Raw genomic sequence first — 22,659 nt, forward strand, 5'->3', positions numbered from 1 at the left:
AGGGAATTATATTCAAACTGCTGACTGAGACTCATCCAGGCCAATGGCTATGTGGAATCCACTTGGCTTAACCACCAGCCAACTGCTGGCCCTGTTAGGAGGCTTTTAGAGTGCTCAGATATGAACTGATAAGAACTTCAGGAAATGGAAGGAGGAGTGGATCAGGACAAATAAGAAAACATGAACTTCTGCCTCTTGACTTTTTTTGGATAAGGGAACCGAAGCATAGAGTAGAGTGAGAGATGACAAGGATACTTCAAGTCTGAGTGGCAGGGAGAAGAACCGTCCCTACTGATAGACATAGAAGATGTCTAATGGAACTAGTGTCAGGGAAGGAGGCAGACAATTTCAGATTTTAATATGAATTGACAGCAGGACAATCAGGAAGGTGAGACTATGAAGCTATGTCTATAGAACAGAGCCCAGGATGGGGATGTGAGTGTGAGAAGCTGATGCCTGAAGAGAGTAGCTGAAAAAGTGAGAGCAACAGATGCAATTATAGGTGAAAGATTTAACCAGAGAAATGAGCTTTAAAAAAATAATAATAAAACAAAGGAAAATATTAAACTAAAAACAGACCAAGTTGAGCCAGACAATCAGCTGAATAGCTGAGTTCTGAATCAGCTAGATCAAGTGAACCCTCTATCTTATCTACATATAGAAAGAGAAAGCAAATATTTACATAAAACTGATAGTGCCAGGTCCCCATGAGCATTCATGAAAGAAAAAGATAAGAACCTAGATAAGTGTTTCACAAATGGAGCAAGCAAGCAGGTCACTAGGTTGTTTGGTCCTACAGTACAGCTCTGGAGTGTCATGGATCCATTTGTGAAAAGCCAAGAGTGACTTTGTTGATTTGCAGATCCTGTGGGTTCCATCTTTCTCACTTCATGAATGGCTCACATTATGCAAACTGTAGATGACAGACTCTTGAATACCTTTAAATTACCTACTTGGCTTTTAAAATTTGACTCTAGATTGGTACCTCTGCTGAAGGCAAAAGGGGCAGATGAACCAAGTTATTACACAGCTCATAAACATATGGATTTGTACATACTGTAGAAAGTCACACTGCTCCAAACACGGAAGCCTCATAACAGCATAAAACGATATAATGGTAACCAGCATGTTAGTCTTGCCCCACAAACCAACATCTTAATGCCATTCTACAGCATAAACTTGAGTTGTTGCTTTGTCAACATACAGTAATCATGGAAAATCTAGGGTACAGTGGAAAGAACATGTTTTGTGGAAAACAAAATGGCAATGTGTAAAGTAATTTATATTTGTGTCTCTAAGCATTCTTCACACATTATCTCTGCTTCCTCTCAAATGATCATTATTTTTTAATGTTTTTAGAAATGTGCTTTATCTTGCCATTAAGTATTTCCTCTCCTGTTTGCTAAAACTAAGTTTAGGTGATCTCGCTATACCATAAAGCTAGGTTGGAGAAACTTTTCTGTCTTATTAATCTTCTGATTCCAAATTAGAGGAATTTCATTTTGTTTATTTTTTTTTTCACAAATATTATCATAATCGATTATGGGATATTGACAAAATGACATTCCTACTATTTCACATTGAACAAGCTCAGTTACTTTAACTGAACCACATATAATGAAATATCCAGATATCAGGCTATTTATTTCTCATATAATGCATCACATCCAAAAAGTACATGTATATATTTAAACACATAATACTGCATTCCTGGTGTGGAGAAAACTGCAGACAGATATTTGTTTGTTTCTCTCAAATGTTCTACAATAGCAAAGTGCACTCCATCAACAACTTTGGAGGTGAATGGAAAGAGATCATCAAATTCAAGTGCCTGCCAGCTTGGTACAGATCTTAGACATTTCCTGGCTCATTTTTGTAAAAAAAAAAAAAAAAAAAAAAAAAAAGGCATCAGTTCTTCTCCTGTGCAAGGCAGGGTGCTGTGAGCTAGCTGGGTGCTGTCAGCCTCCCCAAATCTCTGTGAAACTTGAGCTCTCACACCCCAGGTCCCCTGTAGCTTACATGGCATTTTAGAATAATAGAGACCACACTCATTTTGAAAATGTGATTGTTTGGTTTTTCTTTGTTATTTAGTCAGTCACATTATGATTGGCAAAATAATGAAGAACATCAAAAAGCTGAGTCCCAGAGAAGGTAAGTTAGCAAAAACAGAACTTCGTGGAGACAAAAATAAACTAAATTTAAATGTGAATTCAAGATATTCAGTCAAAAAGGAGAACACTATCATTATCGTTTCCTGAGCTTCTTAGGCATGTGGGAACTTTGGGGTATTTTATCCTGGAACAACAGGACAAGAAACATCAGAAGTCTCTCCATGAAGAGGCAGTCAGGAGGCAGACCCAGGGCAAGGACACACGATGGCCAATGCGTGGAAACGGCAGAGCTCGCTCTCCACAGCTGCTCCTCAGCACATCGCCAGTTGCCATCAGCCCCAGGCAGGTGGTCCTTGATGGGTGCTCAGCACACTTGCCCCCATGAAGGGAGAGGTGGGCATTTGAAATGTAAAACAGAATAAACATATATTCTGGCTCCGCAATGCTTTTTCTTTCTTCTCAGAAAGAATTAACATTTGGGAAAATAGTTCAGTTCACTAAGAAATGCTAAAAGATTGGAAAGCAAGCTACTTCCTACTGCTCTGAAGATAAAATTTGCTTGGATGAAATATAGTTATCCTGTCCTACTCTTAGAATTACAGTCAAGCTATGGGTCCTTCCTGCAGAACAGCCAGTATATGCTATGGCCTGTTCACTCAGCCTTCCTGGATCTCTACTGTAGTCTGTAAAACTTAAGTTTTATTTACATTTTTAATTTTTTTAAAGAATTTTTTGTCTTAAGGTGCATGTGCTCGCTAGAGAGAGACAGAGATAGAGACAGTGAGAGGGAAAGTGAGAAAACATGTGCCATAGAGCATTGTTACACCACAATCCCTCCTCCTCCATTCTCCTGGGATTTGGGGCACTCAAGCACATGTGCCCAGCAAGATTTTTCAAGCCACCAGGTCCAGTACTCAAACCACAGTCGGCCATGTAAGAGGCCAGCAATGTCGGGACCAGCAGTTGGTGTAATGACTATGTCACTGGACTCCCATGTAGTCGACCACGGTTTGAGTCTGGACCCGGTGGCTTAAACTCACACTGGGTGCGTGTGCATGCATGCCCAAGATCCCGAGAGGAGAATGGAGGAGAAGGGATTGCAGCATGGCCATCCCCCCACCTGGGGGGCGGGGGAGACAGTGATTCTTGCTTTCTGTCTGTCTTTCTGGCGAGCGCATGCACCCTATCGCAAAAACCTCTCAAAAACAAAAAGAAGAATCCAGCAACATAACTGCTACACCATCTGCTGATCTGTTAATTAATTAATTAACTTATTTATTTATTTATTTTTACTGCCAGAGGGTACTTGTGCTCACCAGAGAGAAAAAGCATCCCCTAATGGGCACGGTCATACTACAGTTCTTTTTTCCTCTATTTTTTTTTTTTTACACTTTTTTAATTTATTTTTTTCCTCTATTTTTCTATCCCTTTAAAATTTTAGGAACACACACACATATGTCCAATGTGTTTTTGCAAGCCACCAAAGCCAGGATTCAAACCGCAGTTAGCCATATACGGTCAGGCTCCCTATAAACAGGGTTTAACCCCTGCACTACAAAACCTGCCCTCAAGTTTTAATTTCTTTTTTAATTTTGCCAGAGGGCACATGCACTCCCTGGAGAAAGACAGAGACAGAGAAAATGCAAGAAAACACCCTCCATGGAACGTGGTCACACCACAATCCCTTTTCCTCCATTTCTCTCTCCTTTTGGGACTTTGGGCATGCATGCACACATGCCTGAAGTGTTTTGTTTTGTTTTGTTTTCCAAGTCCCAAGATCAGGGAATTGAAATATGCGGTTGCCACATGGGATCCAACCACCTTAACCACCTAACCACAGACTGGCCCCAAGTTTTAAATTTTGAACTGAGAGAAGATGTTTTGCACAGGATGCTGATACAATGCGATAATGTGGCATTTTTTATAATGACAGACTATCAAGAATACATGTTCTTACTTTCCGTCACAGAACACTATCAGATGAGTGTGTTAGAATCGGCTCCAATTAGCTCCACTGTGGGAAGAGTGTTTGCCAAGGACTTGGATGAAGGAATCAATGCAGAGATGAAATACACTATCATTGACGGAGATGGTGCAGACGCCTTTGACATTAACACAGACCCCAATTTCCAAGTTGGCATCATCACTGTGAAGAAGGTAACCCAGCTCCTTTTTTCAAATCATTGCCGTGGATGCTTTCAATATATATGAAACACTGTTGTACTAATAAAAGGTGTCTTCATATAGTTTATGGAAAATGTAGATTATGAAAAAAATATGTGGATTTCAAAAAACTTTGCACCAAAATTATCTCATACTTTAATTCTTTTTCCACAAATTTTTTGAAGTCCTCTCCTATTATTAGGTTGCTGGGAAACTCAAGATGTATTTTTCCATGCAAAAATGTGTCATGACTTTCCCAATAACCCTGTACTTCAAATCCTCTAATAAAAGTTTTTTCCAATATTTAAAAAAATAAAAATATGAGGGGGGCAGCAAGTGGCACAGTAGTGACGCAACACTCTGCAATGCTACACCGCATGCGAATGTCTGCAATTGACACCTTGTGGACTCCTGTACATGTCAGACATTCATACATGTGTGCATGGGCTGGCTGAGGCTGGTGAATTGTGGCACGAAGATGCTCTTTAGGTGCCCATCTCTTCACCTCTTTCAGTCTCTCTCTCTCCCTCTCTCTACCACTCTCTCCCTCTCTCTCTATAGTTGGTCCCTCTCTCTATAAAGAGAGAGGGAGAGAGAGAGAACAGACATCATTCCTCCTACTTAGCCACTTTTAAAAACAGCTGTTGCTCAATTCTCTAATGATCTTAATGGCCTGATCAATGAACAGCACACTTGAACAACACACATTTTTCACCACAGTGTTCCATAAATAACAATAAAGCCATAACACTAATTCCGAATCAATAACTAATGTGCAGGGATCTTTTTTAATTGCTTCTTAGTGATCCATAAACGTTCATTAAACTTGAACAAGTATTATCAAACATAGCTGCTAGGTGATCACTTGAAATTCCTTTGTTTAATGATAAGGTACCAAGTTTTCCAAATGTAAGCTGCTGTTTCTTACTATGACCTAAAGAACATGCATATATACTCACTAGAAAATAAAACTTTTTAAAAGCTAAAGCTTTAACACCCTAGTAAATATATATCTGATGAAATACATTAATTTAAAAGCTCATTGAACTCTTCCTTCTCTATTTTGAATATAGTTTAAAACTGAAGATTGTTGAACAAATAGTTATGGAGTGCCTACTATGCGCCAGCCATTGTTCTAGGTATTTAAGGTAGAGAGTAAATAAAACAACAGATGTCTCTGCCCTCATGGAACTTACATTCTAGGAAGAAGAAGACAATCAAAACACCAAGTCATTCAGCAGAGTAGCACAGGAGATGATCAATTCTGTGAGCGAGGGACTTAAAGCAAAGTAAGTGAGATCAAGAGAGCCAAGATGACTTTCAATTTAAATTGGGTGACCTCGCAGAAAAGTGACATTTGTGTAAAGATTTAAATTGAACAGAGACAGCACAGAATTGGTCAGGTGGACAGTGCATGACCCTGAGAGGTGCTCTATAAATGACTTGTGGTGAGAAGTGCCCATGTAAGTGCTGGAAAGGAGGGAATACACATGGAGATACTGAAGAAAGTATTCCAGGAGAAAGGACAGCCAGTGTGAAGGCCCTAAAGTGGGATCATGCCTGATGCGGTTCAAGAACAGCAAGGGGCTTTTCCAAGACTAAATGGAAGGGAAGATGCTTACAAGATGAAGTTAGAAAAGTAACAAAAGGGCCAAATTGTATAGGACCTTACAGGCTGACAGTAAAGGCTTTGATTTTTGGTCTAAGTAAAATAGAGAACTGGAGGATTTCAACAGATGTTTGATATGGATAGGCTTTTGTTATGAATAATTACTCTGTAGGCTTTGTACAGAAAAAACATGAGGAGGCAAGGGTGAGCTGAGGGACCAGCTGAGGGGCTACTGTAATAATCCAGGTAAGAAACAACAGTGGTTGGGTGTAAAGTAGAGGGAATGGAGGGGGTGAGATGTCAGAATCTGTATATATTTTGAAAGGACAGCAAACGGGGCTCCCTAAAACATTGAGTGACATTATGAAAGAAGAAAGGTCAACTGAGCAACAAGATTAGAATTGCTGTTAACTGGGACAGGACAGCCTGCAGGGAGAGCAGGTGACAGGATGTGGCAAGTATTGGGATTCAGTTCTGGACAGGTTAGGTGTGCAATGTCTATTAAATACTCAAGTAAAAATATGTGGTGGCTTTGCTTTTGGGAGTAGGGTGATTGGAGAAGAGTTCTGGGTTAGAAAAATAAACGTGGGAGTCATAATCATACAGATGGTATTTCAAGCAAGTAAAATGAGATGAGGCCCAGCCATAGTGATGCAATGGTAGTGCAATGCTCTGCAATGGTGGAAGCCACATGGAAGACCAGAGGATTAAGTTCCTCAGTCAATCTGTACATGTTGGGCAGGCACATACCTGGCTAGTTTGAAGACTGGGGACGGCAGAGGTCATAATATGAAACCCTGTTGCATGTATCTTTCTGTCTCTGTCTCTGACTCTGTCTTTAAAAGAGGGGAAGGAACAAGGGAAGGAAAAAGAGAGCAAAGAAACTAAAAATAAATAATAAATAATAAATAATAAATAAAAAAATTAGAACTGATCCCATAATGCAATGGTTAAGCACTGTGCATAAAAAGCCAGATTCTGGGACCAGCAGTTGGAGTAATGGCTATGTCACTGGACTCCCATGTAGCCAAATGCCATTGGAGTCCTGGACCCAGTGACTTAAACTCACACTGGGCACATAAAATGCACCCAAGATCTTGAGAGGAGAAAGGATAACGGTGTGGCCAACCCCCCCGGGGGGGGAGGTTCTTGCTTTCTGTCTCTCTGTCTTTCTGGCAAGTTCACGTACCCTACAGCAAACACCTCTCAAAATAAAAAATTAAAAAAAGAACCAGCTTCCATACAGCCAGCTGAGTTTCAAATCCCAGCCTTCGTGGCCTGAAGTATGTACTAAGCATGTGTGCATGCATGCCCAAATTCTAGACAAGATGAAGAGAAAAAAAGATTGTAGCATGACCATGTCTGCCTTGAGGGGGCCAGTATTCTTACTCTCTCTCTCTGGCAAGCACACATACCCTTTGGAGAATTTAAAAAAATAAAATAAATAATGTAATAAGATTCCAAGGATGAGTATAGACAGAAAGAGGACAGTTAAATGAGCCTTAAGGGACCCCAACATGAAGAGGTCAGAAGAGCGAGGGTAAGCAATGGGGGACAGGAGGAAAATCAAGGGAGTGTGGTATTTTGAAGGCATAAAGAATATGTTCCCAAAAGAAGGAAGTGATCAGCTGTGACAGCAATGCTGAAGATCAAACAAGAATGTTGAAAATTAACCAAACAAGTTAAGAACATGGAGGTCATTGATGACCTTGACAAAAGAAACAAGACCACACAAAGAATGTGGCACACGTCAATGTGTCTTTATAACCTCCTTCCATGCTGCTTCACAGAGCTGAATTAACATTGCTTTAGAAGAGAAAAGATGATTTCACATGCTTATTCTGTCTTCATTTAAAGTGCAATCAACTACAGTAAAGGAACAAATATATCCAGAATTCTGCCAATCAGAATTTTTTATAACCAGCACACAATGACCTCAAACAGTGCAAACTGCTTAGATTAACTTCTAAATAATCAAATAAATCTGAATGCAATTTAAATATTGTAATTTTTATTTCATTCTCATTCTCTGAGAACTAATAACATATACTAAAATTATAAAAAGTGACTAAAAATAATAATACCTAGTGTAAGTCAGAGGATTAAGAACATTCCCTTAGCATGTGGAATGTCTCAAGTAAACGAATACCTTGGTAAACACGACTCATAGGTAAATGCCCAAAATTCAGAATAATTTATTATTTATTTAATAACTTATTCAGAATAATTAAAGTATTTCTCTAATGCACAAATTTTATTCAATAAATTAAGCAATCATAAAAAAAGCTTTTGAGATCCTTAAAATTTAAATTTTGACCCAGCCACTATGGCACAACGGTAACACAAGTGCCTTGCAAAGCTGGAAGCCACATGGTCATCCCTGGACCAGCCCAAAAATGTGGGCATTCAGAATACTAAGAAAGGAGTGGGAGGGCTGGAGAAACAGGATCATGGTATTATAAGACCCTGTCAAGGATGTTTCTCTCTCTCATGTGTATGCAGGCATCATCATCATCATTATGTGTGTGTATGTGTGTGTGTGTGTGTGTGTGTGTGTGTGTGTGTAGTAATATATATGTAAATATAAAAGTAAATGTTATATACATTATATATATAATATATATGTAATAATTGTGCACTATATGATGGAAGATGGGAGACTTGCTGAAGACTAGGAAATAGGACAACATCATGTTCATACAGAATAAAGAATATTCTGAAAATACATACATATTAGGTTGCCTGGAAGGTTATAATGTATTTTTCTATGTTTTTCTATGCAAAAATGCAGCATGATATTCCTGATACACACACACACACACACACACACACACACACCATTTATATGTATGCATATATATAATCTTTAACTTAAAGTAATATGTAATTCTAAATAATAAAATATTTATGTCAAATTATCACAGTATAATTCAGGCTTTATTAAAAGCTATTCATTTTTGAAAATCTATTAACTATTTCAATTTTGTATCTGAAAGAAACCTCAAAATGTCTTTTCTCTAGCTCCCTTACCTGGAGAAAAGATGAAACTTCATAAAACATAACACTGTCTTCCACTGTCATTACTAAAACTATATCCATGTTTGATCAAAGCATATATCAATTTTGCTAAAGTCATTTTGATTTCTTTTAACTTATGAGCTGCCAGAAAATGGAATTAAGAAAGAGGTCAATAAGTTGGGTAGATGGACAAGTCATGTAGTAACTACTTTAGAGGCTATTGACTGCTTAGTCTATACCTTCGAAACAGCATTCACTCAGATGTCTACTCAACACCCATCTTATCACTTGATCATTAATAATGTCATAGAAAATTGAAACAAAAATTCTGCCTTTGATTTATTTCCCTTAGGACTATTATTTGTCTAAAAAGCACACATATTTTCAAAAAGAAAAATTAAACTGAATTGATAGAATTGGGTCTTCATAAAACCACACTATTACCCTGTACCTTGGGTCTTTATAGCTTTTAAGTTATCAATTGATTTTCAGCCTCTTAAATGCTTGAAATATGTGATTTTTCTGAATGCTCTTTATTCTACATGAGTATGTTGTTCCATTTCCTAGTTTTCAGCAAGTCTCCCATCTTCCATCACACAATGCACAATTGTTTAGAGTTCATTTTCCTCTTAAACAGATCACAAAGAACAAAAAGTCAGTATTCCATTAAACCTAAGATACCATGAATTGTAAATCTCATTGTTTTATGTACCTCTTAAAAAAATTCTTGCCAATTTAAATGATACGATGCTTTATTTGTTACTGTATGGTTATTTAAAAAGCTCTTGCAGACACAGTTGGACACATTTGCTTCACTACTATCAAATTTACTCCCTGCTGTTTCCCTGTCATTCTGCCTACACACCAACTTTAATTTCAATGCCAAGACATAATACAATCTTTTTGAAAACATTTTAGAAGGCAGTAAAGTTCCACACACGCAGTACCAACAATGACGGGACCTCAACTGAAGTACAACATGAATGGCTGTGACAAGGATTAGCTTGCACAGCAATAACAAGTACCTCCCATCATCACCTGTTGAGGGTACAATTCTAAGGTGTCAACAATTGGAAAAGCAACTGTATTTTCAAAATACCAAAATGAAAATATGTGTATCTTAGAATTACTCCAATGTTGTAACATAACATCTGTGTATATTATCGTGCAAATATTATAGTACATGGTAATATATTAAGAAACTTTTTGCACTATTTGATGTAAAAACATGTTTGGGGGTTTTAGGCCTTGGTAGGCACTGGAGAATAAAAGTCTAAATCATAGCCTTTGTCCCTGAGTCTGAGGGAGGGGAGCAATATAGGAAGAAATACAAAAGAAGAAACCCTATAAGAATGTGTTTTCCTTTTTTTTTTTTTAAAGAATTATTTATTTAATTTTATTTATTCATTCATTTATTTTAATTTGACCAGAAAGAGAAAGAGAGGGAGAGAGAGGAAATGAGGAAGCAAGCCACCAGGTCCAGGACTTGAATCATGGTCGCCCATGTGCTAGTGTCCAGCATCTTAACCACCAACCTACCTGCTGGTCCTCAATATAAGAATATGATAAAATGCTATGAGAACAGAGGAGAAAATAATTCTGCCTAAACAATAAGTAAAGCTACATTCATATTTTGTGCCATAATTTTCATGACTCAACTTTCAAGAATATATTGTGGTTTTTTTTTCTTTTTCTTTTCATTTTTGTGTGCTCTAATTCTAAGAAATTTCTTAAATTTAAGACTTAGGTTCTGAGACCTTAATACTCTTTAATTTACCTTTTTGAATATACAAATAAGCAATTCTTTGATGTTTAATAAAAAGAACAAAAAATTATTCAAGAGGGAAAAGTCAAACTTATATATCAAATGTGGAAAATTTAATGTTTAGGGTATTTGAAGCAATGTTTTTTTTCCCATTTTAAAGGTGGAAGTGAGGGAGACAATAATCTTCAAGTAGCTTAAAACTCACTAAGTAACTTTTAAAAAGAAATTTCGGGACCAGCAGTTAGCATAATGGCTATGTCACTGGACTCCCATGTAGTCGACTGTGGTTTGCATCCCGGGCCCGGTGGCTTAAAACTCACGCCGCACGTGTGTGTGTGCGTGCCCAAGATCCCGAGAGGAGAATGGAGGAAAAGGAATTGTGGCATGGCCATCACCCCTGGTGGGTGATTTCTGGCTTTCTGTCTCTCTGTCCTCTGTCTGGTGAGTACACACACCCTATAGCAAAAACCTCTTAAAAAAAAAAAAAAAAGACATTTCAACAATAAGTTAAAACTCTCTATAGTCTTTCTCTTTTTTTTTTTTTTTTTTATATATAGAGAGATTTTCTGCTAGGGTGTGTGTGCTTGCCAAAGAGACAGAAAGAGACAGAGAGCAAGAAATCATTCTCCAGGGGGGATGTCCATGCCACAATCCCTTCTCCTCCATTCTCCTCTGAGGATCTTGGGCCTGCATGCACATACAGCCGGTGTGAGTTTCAAGTCACCAGTTCCAGAATTCAAACCATGGTCAACTACATGGGAGTCCAGAGACATAGCCATTAGGCCATGTGCTGGTCCCTCTCTCTAGTCTTTCAACAGAGAGTACAAAAACAATTGGATATCATATGCAAATAAATAAATAAATAGATAGATAGATAGAACCTTGATTCCTTGATTATACCTCACAAAAATGAGCTTAAAATAGATCATATATCTAAATGTAAAAAAATAAAACTACAAAATTTCTAACAGAAAACACAGAATACAATCTTTGTGACCCTAATTAGGCAAAGATTACTGACACCAGAATCCTGACCTACAAAAAAAAAAAAAAAATGTGACAATATTTTTATCAGAATTAAGAGTTTCTGCTCTTCAAAAGATACTGTTAAGAGAATGAAAAGACAACTCATAGATTGGGAAAATGTACTTGCAAATTGCATGTCTGATAAAAGGCTTGAATATAGGTCATATAAAGAACTCTTCAAGACATAACAATGCACAACTAGGCATTAGAGAAGTGCAAATAGAAACCACCGTGAACAAGGGTGCATGTGCATGTGCAACATCCTGACAGGAAAAAAGAAATGGAGAAAAAAAGCATTGAGTCATGGCCACACTCCACTGGGAGAGTATGCGTTCTCTCCCATGTGCCCACTGATAATAAAACATATATATATAAAGACCAAACCAAGCACTGACAAGGATGTAGAAAAACTAGAAGTCTCATACTTTCCTGGCGGGAATGCAAAATGGTGGACTGCCACTTTGATAACTGATTTGAAAGACTCTTACGAAGTTAAAAATATACCTTTCATAAAGTCCTGCAATTCTGTTCTTAAGTATTTATCCAAGTGAAATGAAAATCTATGCAAATGTTCACAGAAAACCTGTATGGAAATGCTCACAAAGTTTTCTTCATCATTATCAAAAATTGTAAACAATTCTAGTGGCCCTCTAATGGAGAACAGATAAATCAATTGTCATTCATCCATATACAATAGAAGACTACTCAGGGACAGAAAGGAACAAACTAAGCCTAACTGTAGTAGTGCAGCAGTAGCATACCAACTGCACAATGCTAGAAGCCATACGGAGGATCAGATGAGTGCCAGGGTTGACCTACACACATAGGACACATATGAGTGTACCTGTCATCCTGGGTGGTTGGAAAGCTGCAGGGAGGATTGTACTGTAAGGTCATATTAAGAGTCCTTGTCTTTCCCTTTTTTCTTTCTCTATCAAGAAATAAAACTTCTTAAAAAAGAACAAAATTCTCAGTCATACAACATGGATGACTCTCAAATGCATTATGTTCAGTGGAAGAAACCAAATTCAAAAGATACATACTGAATTATTTTATTTATGTGACACTTCTTGCAATAGAAACAGAACATAAATCTGTGGCAGTCAGTGGCTAGGCATGAGAGCAGAGGCTGGTTACAAAAGGGCCTAGAAAGAGGCACTTCGCTCTGTCATGGAAGTGACAGAGCAGTTCTAGGTGTTGATTATAATAGACAATAAATGAATACATCTGTCAAAACCTAAAAATCTTTACACTAAAAAACATGAGTTTTAATATATATAAATTATACCTTCATTTTTATAACAGATAAAAAAATTAACACCAAATTAGAAAAATAACATAAAGTTTAAAAGAAAAATTTTTCCTAGCTCAAATCTGGCATGAACAACAATCCCCACTTTGGGTTACCCATATATAAAGAAATAATTTGGGGACCAGCAGATGGCATAATAGTTATGTTGTGGGACTATCACATAGTTGACCGCAGTTTAAGTCCCAGACCCAGCCACTTGAAATTCACTCCAGGCACCTGTGCATGCATGCCCAAAATTCCAAGAGGAGACTGCAGGAGAAGGGATTGCAGTGTGGGCATCTCCCCTGGGGAGTGATTTCTCACTTTCTGTTTGTCTCTCTGTGTCTCTTTGGTGAGCACACGTGCCCTAGAGCAAAAATCTCTCTAAAAAAAAAGAAAAGAAAAAAAGAAAAAATAGTAATTTCAAAAGAATAGAATGTAATTTTCCAGGGAAGAAAAAATGTCTAGATTTAAGGAGCAAGTATAAATCCATTGGCAAAACTAGTCCTTCAAATAAATCACAATCTGAGTGACAAATTTCCCTCTTTATGAAAACCTTGCCTTTAGACTAACAACCAGGGAGGCAGACTGGTGGAAATGAGCTGCATGGTTTAAATGGAAATGGGTAAGGACCCATGAAAAGAGGAGCACAGTAGACTAAGTGCTAAGGAAATGCTGAACAAGTGGTAGGTAACCAAATAACAACAACGAAACCAACAATGCTGCTTGGTTAGAATTTGAAAATAAGAGATCTATTCAGAGGGCTAGCTAGGTAGCACAGTGGTTATAGTGGCTGGATCTGATATGGCAGACTGCACAGTTTGAGTCCTAGACCTCGTTGCTTGAGAAACACACCCAACATGTGTGCCTGCATGCCCAAAATCCCAAGAGGAGAATGAAAGGAAAAGAATTTTCTCTGTCTTGCTCTTTCTCTCTCTCACTTTCTCTCTCTCTGGTGAGTGCACTCACCCTATAGCAAATTTAAAAAAAAAATTTTAGAGTAACTTCTACTGATACTTATTTCTCAAAAACAAAACAATTACATAAATGGGCACATGCATCTTTCTAACATGACATGTGATGACATTCAGCATAGTTTATGAAAAAAAGCACAAGTGACTACATAGCTAGAAAAATGTAAGTCATCAGCAGGTTGACACGTGACTTTTAAGCTCTAGTAACTGCTTTGCTACCCACTGTAATTATTCTGAGACTTTCTGTGATTTTTTATTATTGTTATTGATGTTTTGCGATAATAGTTGCTTAAAACATGTAATCATTTTTGTCAGCTTTAAAAATTAAATAAATAAATGGATTATTCTTCAGAAGAGTGTTTAAGCTCATTTTCTTACCCTAGAGTGCTGTATTTATTTTGAAAGAAAACATTCTGAAGATAAGCATAGATCAAAAAAGGAAACAACCAAATAAATTATATTTTATGAGATGGAATTTTATAGACAAAAAGTAAAGCCATGTGGATGAGGCCTGGATGAGGAGTTTATATTAACTAGGCCAGCATGCCAGCCCTGACAATAGGTAACCATGTAGGCTTTTTCCAGTCTGGTATCTTGGACGTCAGTTTCTTCAATTGTAAAATAAGGTGTTGACTTAGGACCTTTTATTTTTCTATAGACACGTGTGCTCACCAAAGGGAGACAGAGAGAGAGGGAATATGAGAAATCACCCCCATTTTTTGGGGGGGAGAAGGGATGGCCACACCATAATCCCCTCTCCTCCACTCTCCTACTAGGATGCACACCCAGGTGTCCCTGGTGTGTTTTTCAAGTCACCAGTTCCAAGGACTTGAACTGTGCAGTTGGCTATGTGGGATCTAGCACCTTAACCACCATACCACCTGCTGGCCCCTGTATTTTTAAAGAAACGTTTTTTTAAAAGAATCGTCCATAATAAACTACACAAGTATTAATCTGACACAGTACCTCAAAACCCCTTGTGAGGACTTATGATAGTTTCTTAGAAAGAATCATTGTTGCCTTTACACTCAGTTTTTTTAAGAAAGAAAACAAAAATAAAATAAGACCGCAGCTCCATGAATATTCTGGAACAAAACACAAACTTGCTTTTAGTAGTCTTGACACCAGTTCAAACGAACAAGCATCTCTAAAGGTAAAGTGACCAACCATTCTGGTTTGCCTGGGAAAGGAGGAGTCCCTAGAAACACAAAACTTTGCATTTCACTGGGACAGTCCCAGGCAAACCAGGGAGAGGATTGATGGTATTCCCAAGACTCTTTCTAAGATCATGCTGATTAAAAAGTTAAAGCCAAGCATGTCCAGAGTAAATGGCTTTGTCATCCAACTGGTTTAACTATCTCTGAAGTGTCTAGCATCTTCCTTACCGTCCTTATGAGATGCTAAATCTGACAGTAAGACCCAGAACTATGGAACAAAGAGATAAATTTCCTTTGTTTTTTCCTTTACCTCTTCTCCACCATTTTAGTGAATTTGGGAATCTTTCCACCAGTCATCAGTATTAAATGGACATCCTTTTGAACCTTGATGTATATGCTAGTGACTAATTGATTTTTCTATCATTACTTTTTAGCCCCTGAGTTTTGAAAGCAAGAAAAGCTATACCCTAAAGGTGGAGGGAGCAAATCCTCACCTAGAGATGCGCTTTCTGAACCTGGGCCCATTCCAGGACACGACAACTGTGCACATCAGTGTGGAGGATGTGGACGAACCCCCTGTATTTGAACCTGGCTTTTATTTTGTGGAGGTGCCCGAGGATGTGGCAATTGGAACGACCATACAAATCATTTCTGCCAAGGACCCAGATGTGACCAACAACTCAATCAGGTTTTTTTCACAGATTTCACCTTTTTCCTTATTTCCTTATATAAAATCTCACTTTCATTTGTATGTTATTTTTCCTTGCTGCTTCCTTCTCTTTCTAATTGCTGGAGACTCTCTTTGTTTTTCCATTTAAATAGCAGATCTTGTCACATTATTTAGAAGTAAAGCATCATCTACAACTCACTTTCAAATGATTCAGACACACACATTTCTTTAGTTCTCAATTGTGATTTGATTGATGTTTGGGGCTAGCTAATTCTGTGTTATTATGGGTTGTCCTGTGCACTGAAGGATATAGAGCAGCATCTCTGACCTTTATCCACTAAACACTGGTAGCACTCCTTGAGAGATAGCAACCTAAAATGTCCCCAGATACTGCCAAATGTGCTACCAAGGTGTCACAAAATCACTCCCCAGTTGAGAATCACCAAGTCAGATCTCTATCTGTATGGTCAGATACTCAGATGTCAAACACTAAATACTGTTGTTCTGGGACCAGCAGATGGTGTCATGGTTACCTTGCTGGACTCACACATGGCCAACTGTGGTTCAAGTCCCAGACTCGACAGCTTGAAACTCATACCAGGTGTGTGTATGCATGTATACCCAAAGTCCTGAGAGAAGAATGGAGGAGAAAGGATTGCCGTGTAACCATCCCCCCTGGGGGGTGGTTTCTCACTTTCTGTCTCTATCTGTGTCTTCAGCCAGCACATGTGCCCTATAGTAAAATTCTATTTAAAAAAAAAAAAAAAAAAAAAAAAAAAACCTATTTACTCTAACTAGCAAGTGGCAGGTGGCGGCGCAAAGGTTAAGACACTGCTGGACTCCCCCATGGTCAATCATGGTTCGATTCCCAGATCTGGTGGTTTGAAAATCATGCTGGGGACATATGCGTATATGCCCAAAATCTGAAGAAGAAAATGGAATAGAAGGAATTGTGGCATGGCGTGGTTCCAAAGGAGTGATTCCTCACTTTCTCTCTCCAGTATGGGTGTATGCCCTATGGCAAAAACCTAAAAAAAAAAAAACTGTTGATTTTAGTAGTGAATATAAAGGTGATCATTGCATGTTCTTTCAAATTCTATGAAACATTGACTGTTTTTATTTTTAAAACAAACGGAGAAATAACATACCCATACATGTTTCCATGTACTTTAGAAAGAAAAGACATGGAAACTTCTTATGCTGTTAATGGCTTCGATGCCATGTAGACTGGCCATATAGGACTTTGTACTGAAATCCCACATATCTATCTCTCCAAGGTATGTTTTAAAAACAAAAAATTCCAACCAAAATGCTTACCTCTCAAGAGAACTTCTCTTAAAACCATGGTCATTTCCCATTAGCTCTGAAAACAAAGTGCAAACAGCTGGTGGATAGGCTGGCCCTCAACCTTCTAGAGCAACTGCCAAGCTTCTGAAGCTTGACACAAAAGATCAAGATTCCAAGACTGTTTGAGACCATCTGTCACATTAATTGTTGAAAGTCACACAGTAAAATGAATCTGGGGCTTTAGCACAGATAATACATTTTAAACACACCCCAATTTATCAAATGCCTTTTCTGTCAGCTAGCTACTTCCCTCACCTGGTGCTATTTTGTATTTAATGAAAATGTGCTTCTACAGTTTACCAAGAATGGTTCTCTCTGGAGAATAAGTATACCGGGGGAAACCTGCTGCTTCTAACCAACTAGTAAACATTTTACATATCCAGACATTAAAATGGCTAAAATGTTTCTGTTTAAATTCTGATATTTTATTTCTTTGAAGGCAACTCATCTTTCTATTATGAGTTACAGCAACTTTGTAAAAATGATATTTCAACTTTAAGCTTTTTACAAAGTTTAAGTAAACTAAAAAGGGAAGAAGTTAGTAAAACCATATCATCTCCAAGATATCCACAACAAAAATCAAGCTGACTCTATTAAAAATTTATATTTTTAAAAAACAAGTATATCATCTGAATTATAACCTATTAATTACATATCTATTCTTCTATAATAGATTAGTTCATCTATATTATATAAGATATTTTGGTGAAAGCTTTAGAGGATAAAACTTCATTGGGTGTCCAGTCCCATCACCTAGTGGTTAGAGGAGCCAGATCCCACAAGGCCAACCATGCAGTTCAAATCACAGACCCAGTGGCTTAAGAAACATGCCAGGCTTGTGTGTATGTACACACAACAGGGGTCCTAAAGGGATATGGAAATGAGGGAAAGGGGATTGCCATATGACCACTCTCCATTAGGAGGTGCTTTCTCCTTCTCCTTCTCTCAGTCTTTCTCTAGCAAGCACACAAACCCTCAGGCAAATATAAATAAATAAATAAATAAATAAATAAATAAATAAATAAATAAATAAATAAATCATTATGGAGAAAATTGTTTGAAACAAATGCAAGCCTGAAAAAAAAAAGAATATACCTATAAAATAGAAAATTCGATGGACACCTTCACATCTTCTTTCCATATTCTGACTTTGGGCCCCTATGTGGGAAGCACTAGAAACAGTATTCTGTTAGTAGTTACACTACTGAGCAACAGAAAAAAGCAAGAGAGTGAACATAATCAGGACACACGCACACACACACACACACACACACACACACCTAGGTTGTATGAGCACTACTGAAAACTGAATTCATTATCTCAGGACATAACTAGGAATGAAAGAAAGTCACCAGCAGAGCTAGATTCACTGTAGGAATGGAGCAAAATAAGGTAGACAAAATGAAGAATCCTGTCTGCTCAACAGAAAATGGGCTACGCATGACAGGCCAGTTGAAAACCATGGTAGACCAGTAATGTCAGTTATCATCGGGGAGGCCCTCAGTGGAGCGCCTGGGTATTCCCAAAGAACCCAGCCAGGACGACTCCAGGAATGGACAGTTTAGAAGCATATTGGGCTATTCTGGGACAGAACTGTAGAACCTTGAGAAGAAAGTGGCAAGAACAAGGTCATAGGCCTGGAAGTAGCAAGACAAGGACTCAGGCACAGGGAGTAAAGTAGAATTCTAGTTATCAGAACTGGGCATAATTCTCCTTCTACATTTTGGTTCCAAAGAAAGAGCAGAAGTTACACCACTATACATAAGGTCCCTGACTTTTCATACCATCACTCTACAAAGAATGGACTTTGGATCAAGCAGAACATCAACAGTCCTAGTCTCCCAGAGAAAAGTATCTAAAAGTCAGATCTCTGGCTATCATTTAGTAAAACTGTTTGGAGACCTCCAGTGTGGAAGTTAAGGATCCCACATGGCTGCAAAGTTCAAGTACTGGACAAGAGACTTGAAAATCATGTCAGGCACATATGCATGCATGCCCAAAAATCCTGAGAGGAGACTAGAGGAGAAGGGGTTAGGAACTGTGGCATAGCTATCTCCCCTGAGGAGTGATTTATCTCTTTATCTCTCTCTCTCTCTCTCTCTCTCTCTCTCTCTCTCTCTTTCTCTCCTGGCCTATGGTAAAAATTAAATAAATAAATAAACTTATATGGAATCGCTTTCTTCTGTCATCTTTCCCCAAATTGCTCATTTTATCATTATTTTTCATATAAAGCTTGTGTTTCAATGATTTGTATATGCTATATGTTGCATGGCTATCCAATTCATCTACATTTTTGCTACAAAGATCAAATGAGATTTATATTCCCTGAAAGAAAATATAAATTAAATCCCCCCCCCAAAATCAACCTATCATCTGAAGTTAAAACGTTATGCGTAAAAGGTCATTTCACATTCTTTAAAGACTATTAGGACTTTTATATAAATCTCCTTTCTAAAGAGTCTGTGCTGTGGTCAGACATATAAGCCAGTTGTCATGTACTGGTAAGCTCCAAAACAAAATCTCCAGGTTTAGTTATGTGTACATGAAAAACACAGCACTTTGGTTACCTGGATTTTTAATAAATTCCTGAAGGATTTCTAGCAAGTAGGTTATTAAACCATTTAGCAACTGAAATAGGTTCTGCTGGTGTGGACACAACCTGCCCTCCTATGCCATCCAAGGAGCGGATGGATTTGGTCAGCCTGCTTAGAATAAGTGCTCCTCATCCAGCTTGCTCCCAAATTCAAAGAATGTCCTCAGCCAAGAGAACAAGCAGGGAACCCAATCAACACCAGCTACTATTTGCTGACGGCACTTTTGTATGTGTATATTACGCCTATTTTGCTCATAGTAGGTGAGAGTATTGTGGTTACAGAAAGGAAAACCACCTCCATAATTTACTAGTGTGTCCCAATTTCCTCATTTTCCATCTGTACCTACAACTTCAATTTGTAATCCTGCCTTCTGAAAATTGGCCCAATGTCCCATTCAGAGAAATGAAGGCCATTGGTCCCCTCAATTTAGGCTCATTGTGTAAATCAGAAAGAGACTCCACTTTTAGGAGGCTTTTTGGAGGCAGACTGTTGGTGCGTAGACCAGGTGGTGCTGTCCAGGGTCCTGGCCTGTAGTTACTTCTAGCGCTCTTTCTCCCATATGGCCTGCAACATTTGCTATGGTGCTGTGGATCTGTGCAGAAAGTTGGTTTTGGTTTATCATAGGTTTATCGTATCCCTTAGAAAGCTGCCATCAGGGTTATGACATAGTGGACCAAATATGGCCAGGCTTTTCTTGTGCGTGGAAAACAGAAAGATAAGGGTGTCATGAGCCTGTCCAGCAGGCGGCGAGGTGGCTACGGCACTGGACTTCCACACGGCTGAGTGCACTCCTAGTCCTGGACCTGATGGTTTGAAAATCTTTGTGTGTGTGTGTGTGTGTGTGTGTGTGTGTGTGTGTGTACGTGCTCACATGCGCTTGCCCAAAATCTCAGGAGGAGAATGGAGGAGGACTGTGGTGTGACCACCCCCTGGGTGGTGATTTCTCACTTTCCCTCTCAGAATCTCTCTCCAGCAAGCACACAATCCCTATGGCAAAAGCCTTTTTTTAAAAAAAGACTTTATTGAGCCAATTGGTATCTTTTCCCCCTAAGTAGAAACCCAACTCTTAACATAGTAAACTGGAGCCAACAGGTGGTATGGTGCTTAAGGGTGCTGGACTCCCACAGAGCCAAGTGCAGTTCAAGTCCCAGACCTAGTGACTCTCTCTCTCTCTCTCTCTCTCTCTCTCTCTCTCTTGTCAAATTTAAATAAGTAAATAAAGTTAAATAAAATGATTATTTTTAAAAAGTAAACTTCAAAACTAAATCAAATTATTCCGTGAAAATAAATAATGCTTTAGTTCATTTTTTAAAGTCCTTGTCTTGCTATTTCCAGGCCTATGACCTTGTTCTTGCCACTTTCTTCTCAAGGTTCTACAGTTCTGTCCCAGAATAGCCCAATATGCTTCTAAACTGTCCATTCCTGGAGTCGTCCTGGCTGGGTTCTTTGGGAATACCCAGGCGCTCCACTGAGGACCTCCCCGATGATAACTGACATTACTGGTCTACCATGGTTTTCAACTGACCCATCACGCATAGCCCATTTTCTGTTGAGCAGACAGGATTTCTTCGTTCTGTCTACCTTATTTTTGCTCCATTCCTACAGTGAATCTAGGAGAATGGAAGAGAAGGGATTGCAGTGTGGCCATCCCCCCTGAGGGGTGATTTCTCACTTTCTGTGTCTCTGTCTCTGTCTTCCTGGCGAGCACATGCGCCCTATGGCAGAAATATCCAAAAAAGGAAAAAAAAAAAAAAAAAGTCGACTGAGTCGACTGTTGGGACCAGCAGATGTTGTAATGGTAATGTCGCTGGACTCCCAAATACTCAACCATGATGGTTCAGGTCCCAGACCTAGCAGCTTAAAACACACTAGGCACATGTACATGCATGTCCAAAATCCCAGGAGGAGAGTGGAGGAGAAGGGATTGTGTCGTGGCCACCTCCCTGGATGTGAGGAGGTGACTTCTCACTTTCTCTCTGGTTCTGTCTCTCCTGTGAGTACATTCGCTCTATAACAAAAATCTCTCTGAAAAAGAAAGTCAACTGTTGGCTACCATGGTATATATGTAAGAGAGAAAATTGTATTTCCTTAAACAATTTCATACAATCCATGTGCTTGTAAAGCAACATGCCTGGTTGTTTGCAGGAACCGGGTTCCACAGCTAAGGCTTAATAGCAGTGTGACCTTGTGCAAGTGATACACTGTCTCCATGCCTCAGTTTACTCACCTCTAAAATGGGGCTCATTACAGTACCTACCTTATAGTCTTTTTGTGAAGATTAAATGCACCAATATATGTAGGATGTGCTAAGCAGTGTCTGGCATTCAGTATACATTCATTAAATAGGTCAAGGGAAAAGAGAGACATTAATTTGCTTCCTTAAATTTCCTAGTTCCCAAACGGTCCTAGCTGAGATGATTCCAACGTCTCCAGCCCTCACTCACCAGCTGTCTCTTTAATTCCTAACTCATTGAACGGCTATCCTGAATTTCTGCAGGGAAAAAAATGAGGCTTGAAATAAAGCATTTTACCAAATAATACATATGTAGCCATATGTATACATACATATATAAACAAAAGTTTTACATCACTATTTACCCTTACTGCATGTGACCATGTGATAGTCTGGCATGCATATATTTTACTCCATTTTCTCAGTGTTATCATAACCCACCATACTGATTTCACAATCAACTGTAATTTGAAAAACAATGCAGTAGACTAAAGAAACTGCTTATTCTCACCAAAATTGCAGTTTCTTGATCTCAACAACTTTAAGATATAGACTGCAATTGCTGACAACTCTAAACAGAATTTTGAACCCAAGATACTTCCTGGTCCCTATTTAAACAATCTGTAAGAACATAATCTCTCTCTCTCTTTCTCTCTCTCTCTCTCTCTCTCTCTCTCTCTATATATATATATATATATATA

At 38.5% G+C, this 22,659-nt stretch overlaps 1 protein-coding gene across 1 annotated transcript in view; it reads left to right on the top strand.

The window, feature by feature from the left end:
* The window catches only part of CDH20 (cadherin 20), a 73,853-nt gene that overhangs the window by 17,584 nt on the left and 33,610 nt on the right, over positions 1 to 22,659 (top strand). Inside the window, exons 5-6 of the mRNA XM_027775207.1 lie at positions 4,081 to 4,268; positions 15,549 to 15,802. Coding sequence (XP_027631008.1) covers positions 4,081 to 4,268; positions 15,549 to 15,802 — 442 coding nt within the window. The remainder of the gene's footprint in view (positions 1 to 4,080; positions 4,269 to 15,548; positions 15,803 to 22,659) is intronic.

This window comes from Tupaia chinensis, unplaced genomic scaffold (genome assembly GCF_000334495.1).
Source record: "Tupaia chinensis unplaced genomic scaffold, TupChi_1.0 Scaffold000532_1, whole genome shotgun sequence".
Taxonomy (NCBI): domain Eukaryota; kingdom Metazoa; phylum Chordata; class Mammalia; order Scandentia; family Tupaiidae; genus Tupaia; species Tupaia belangeri.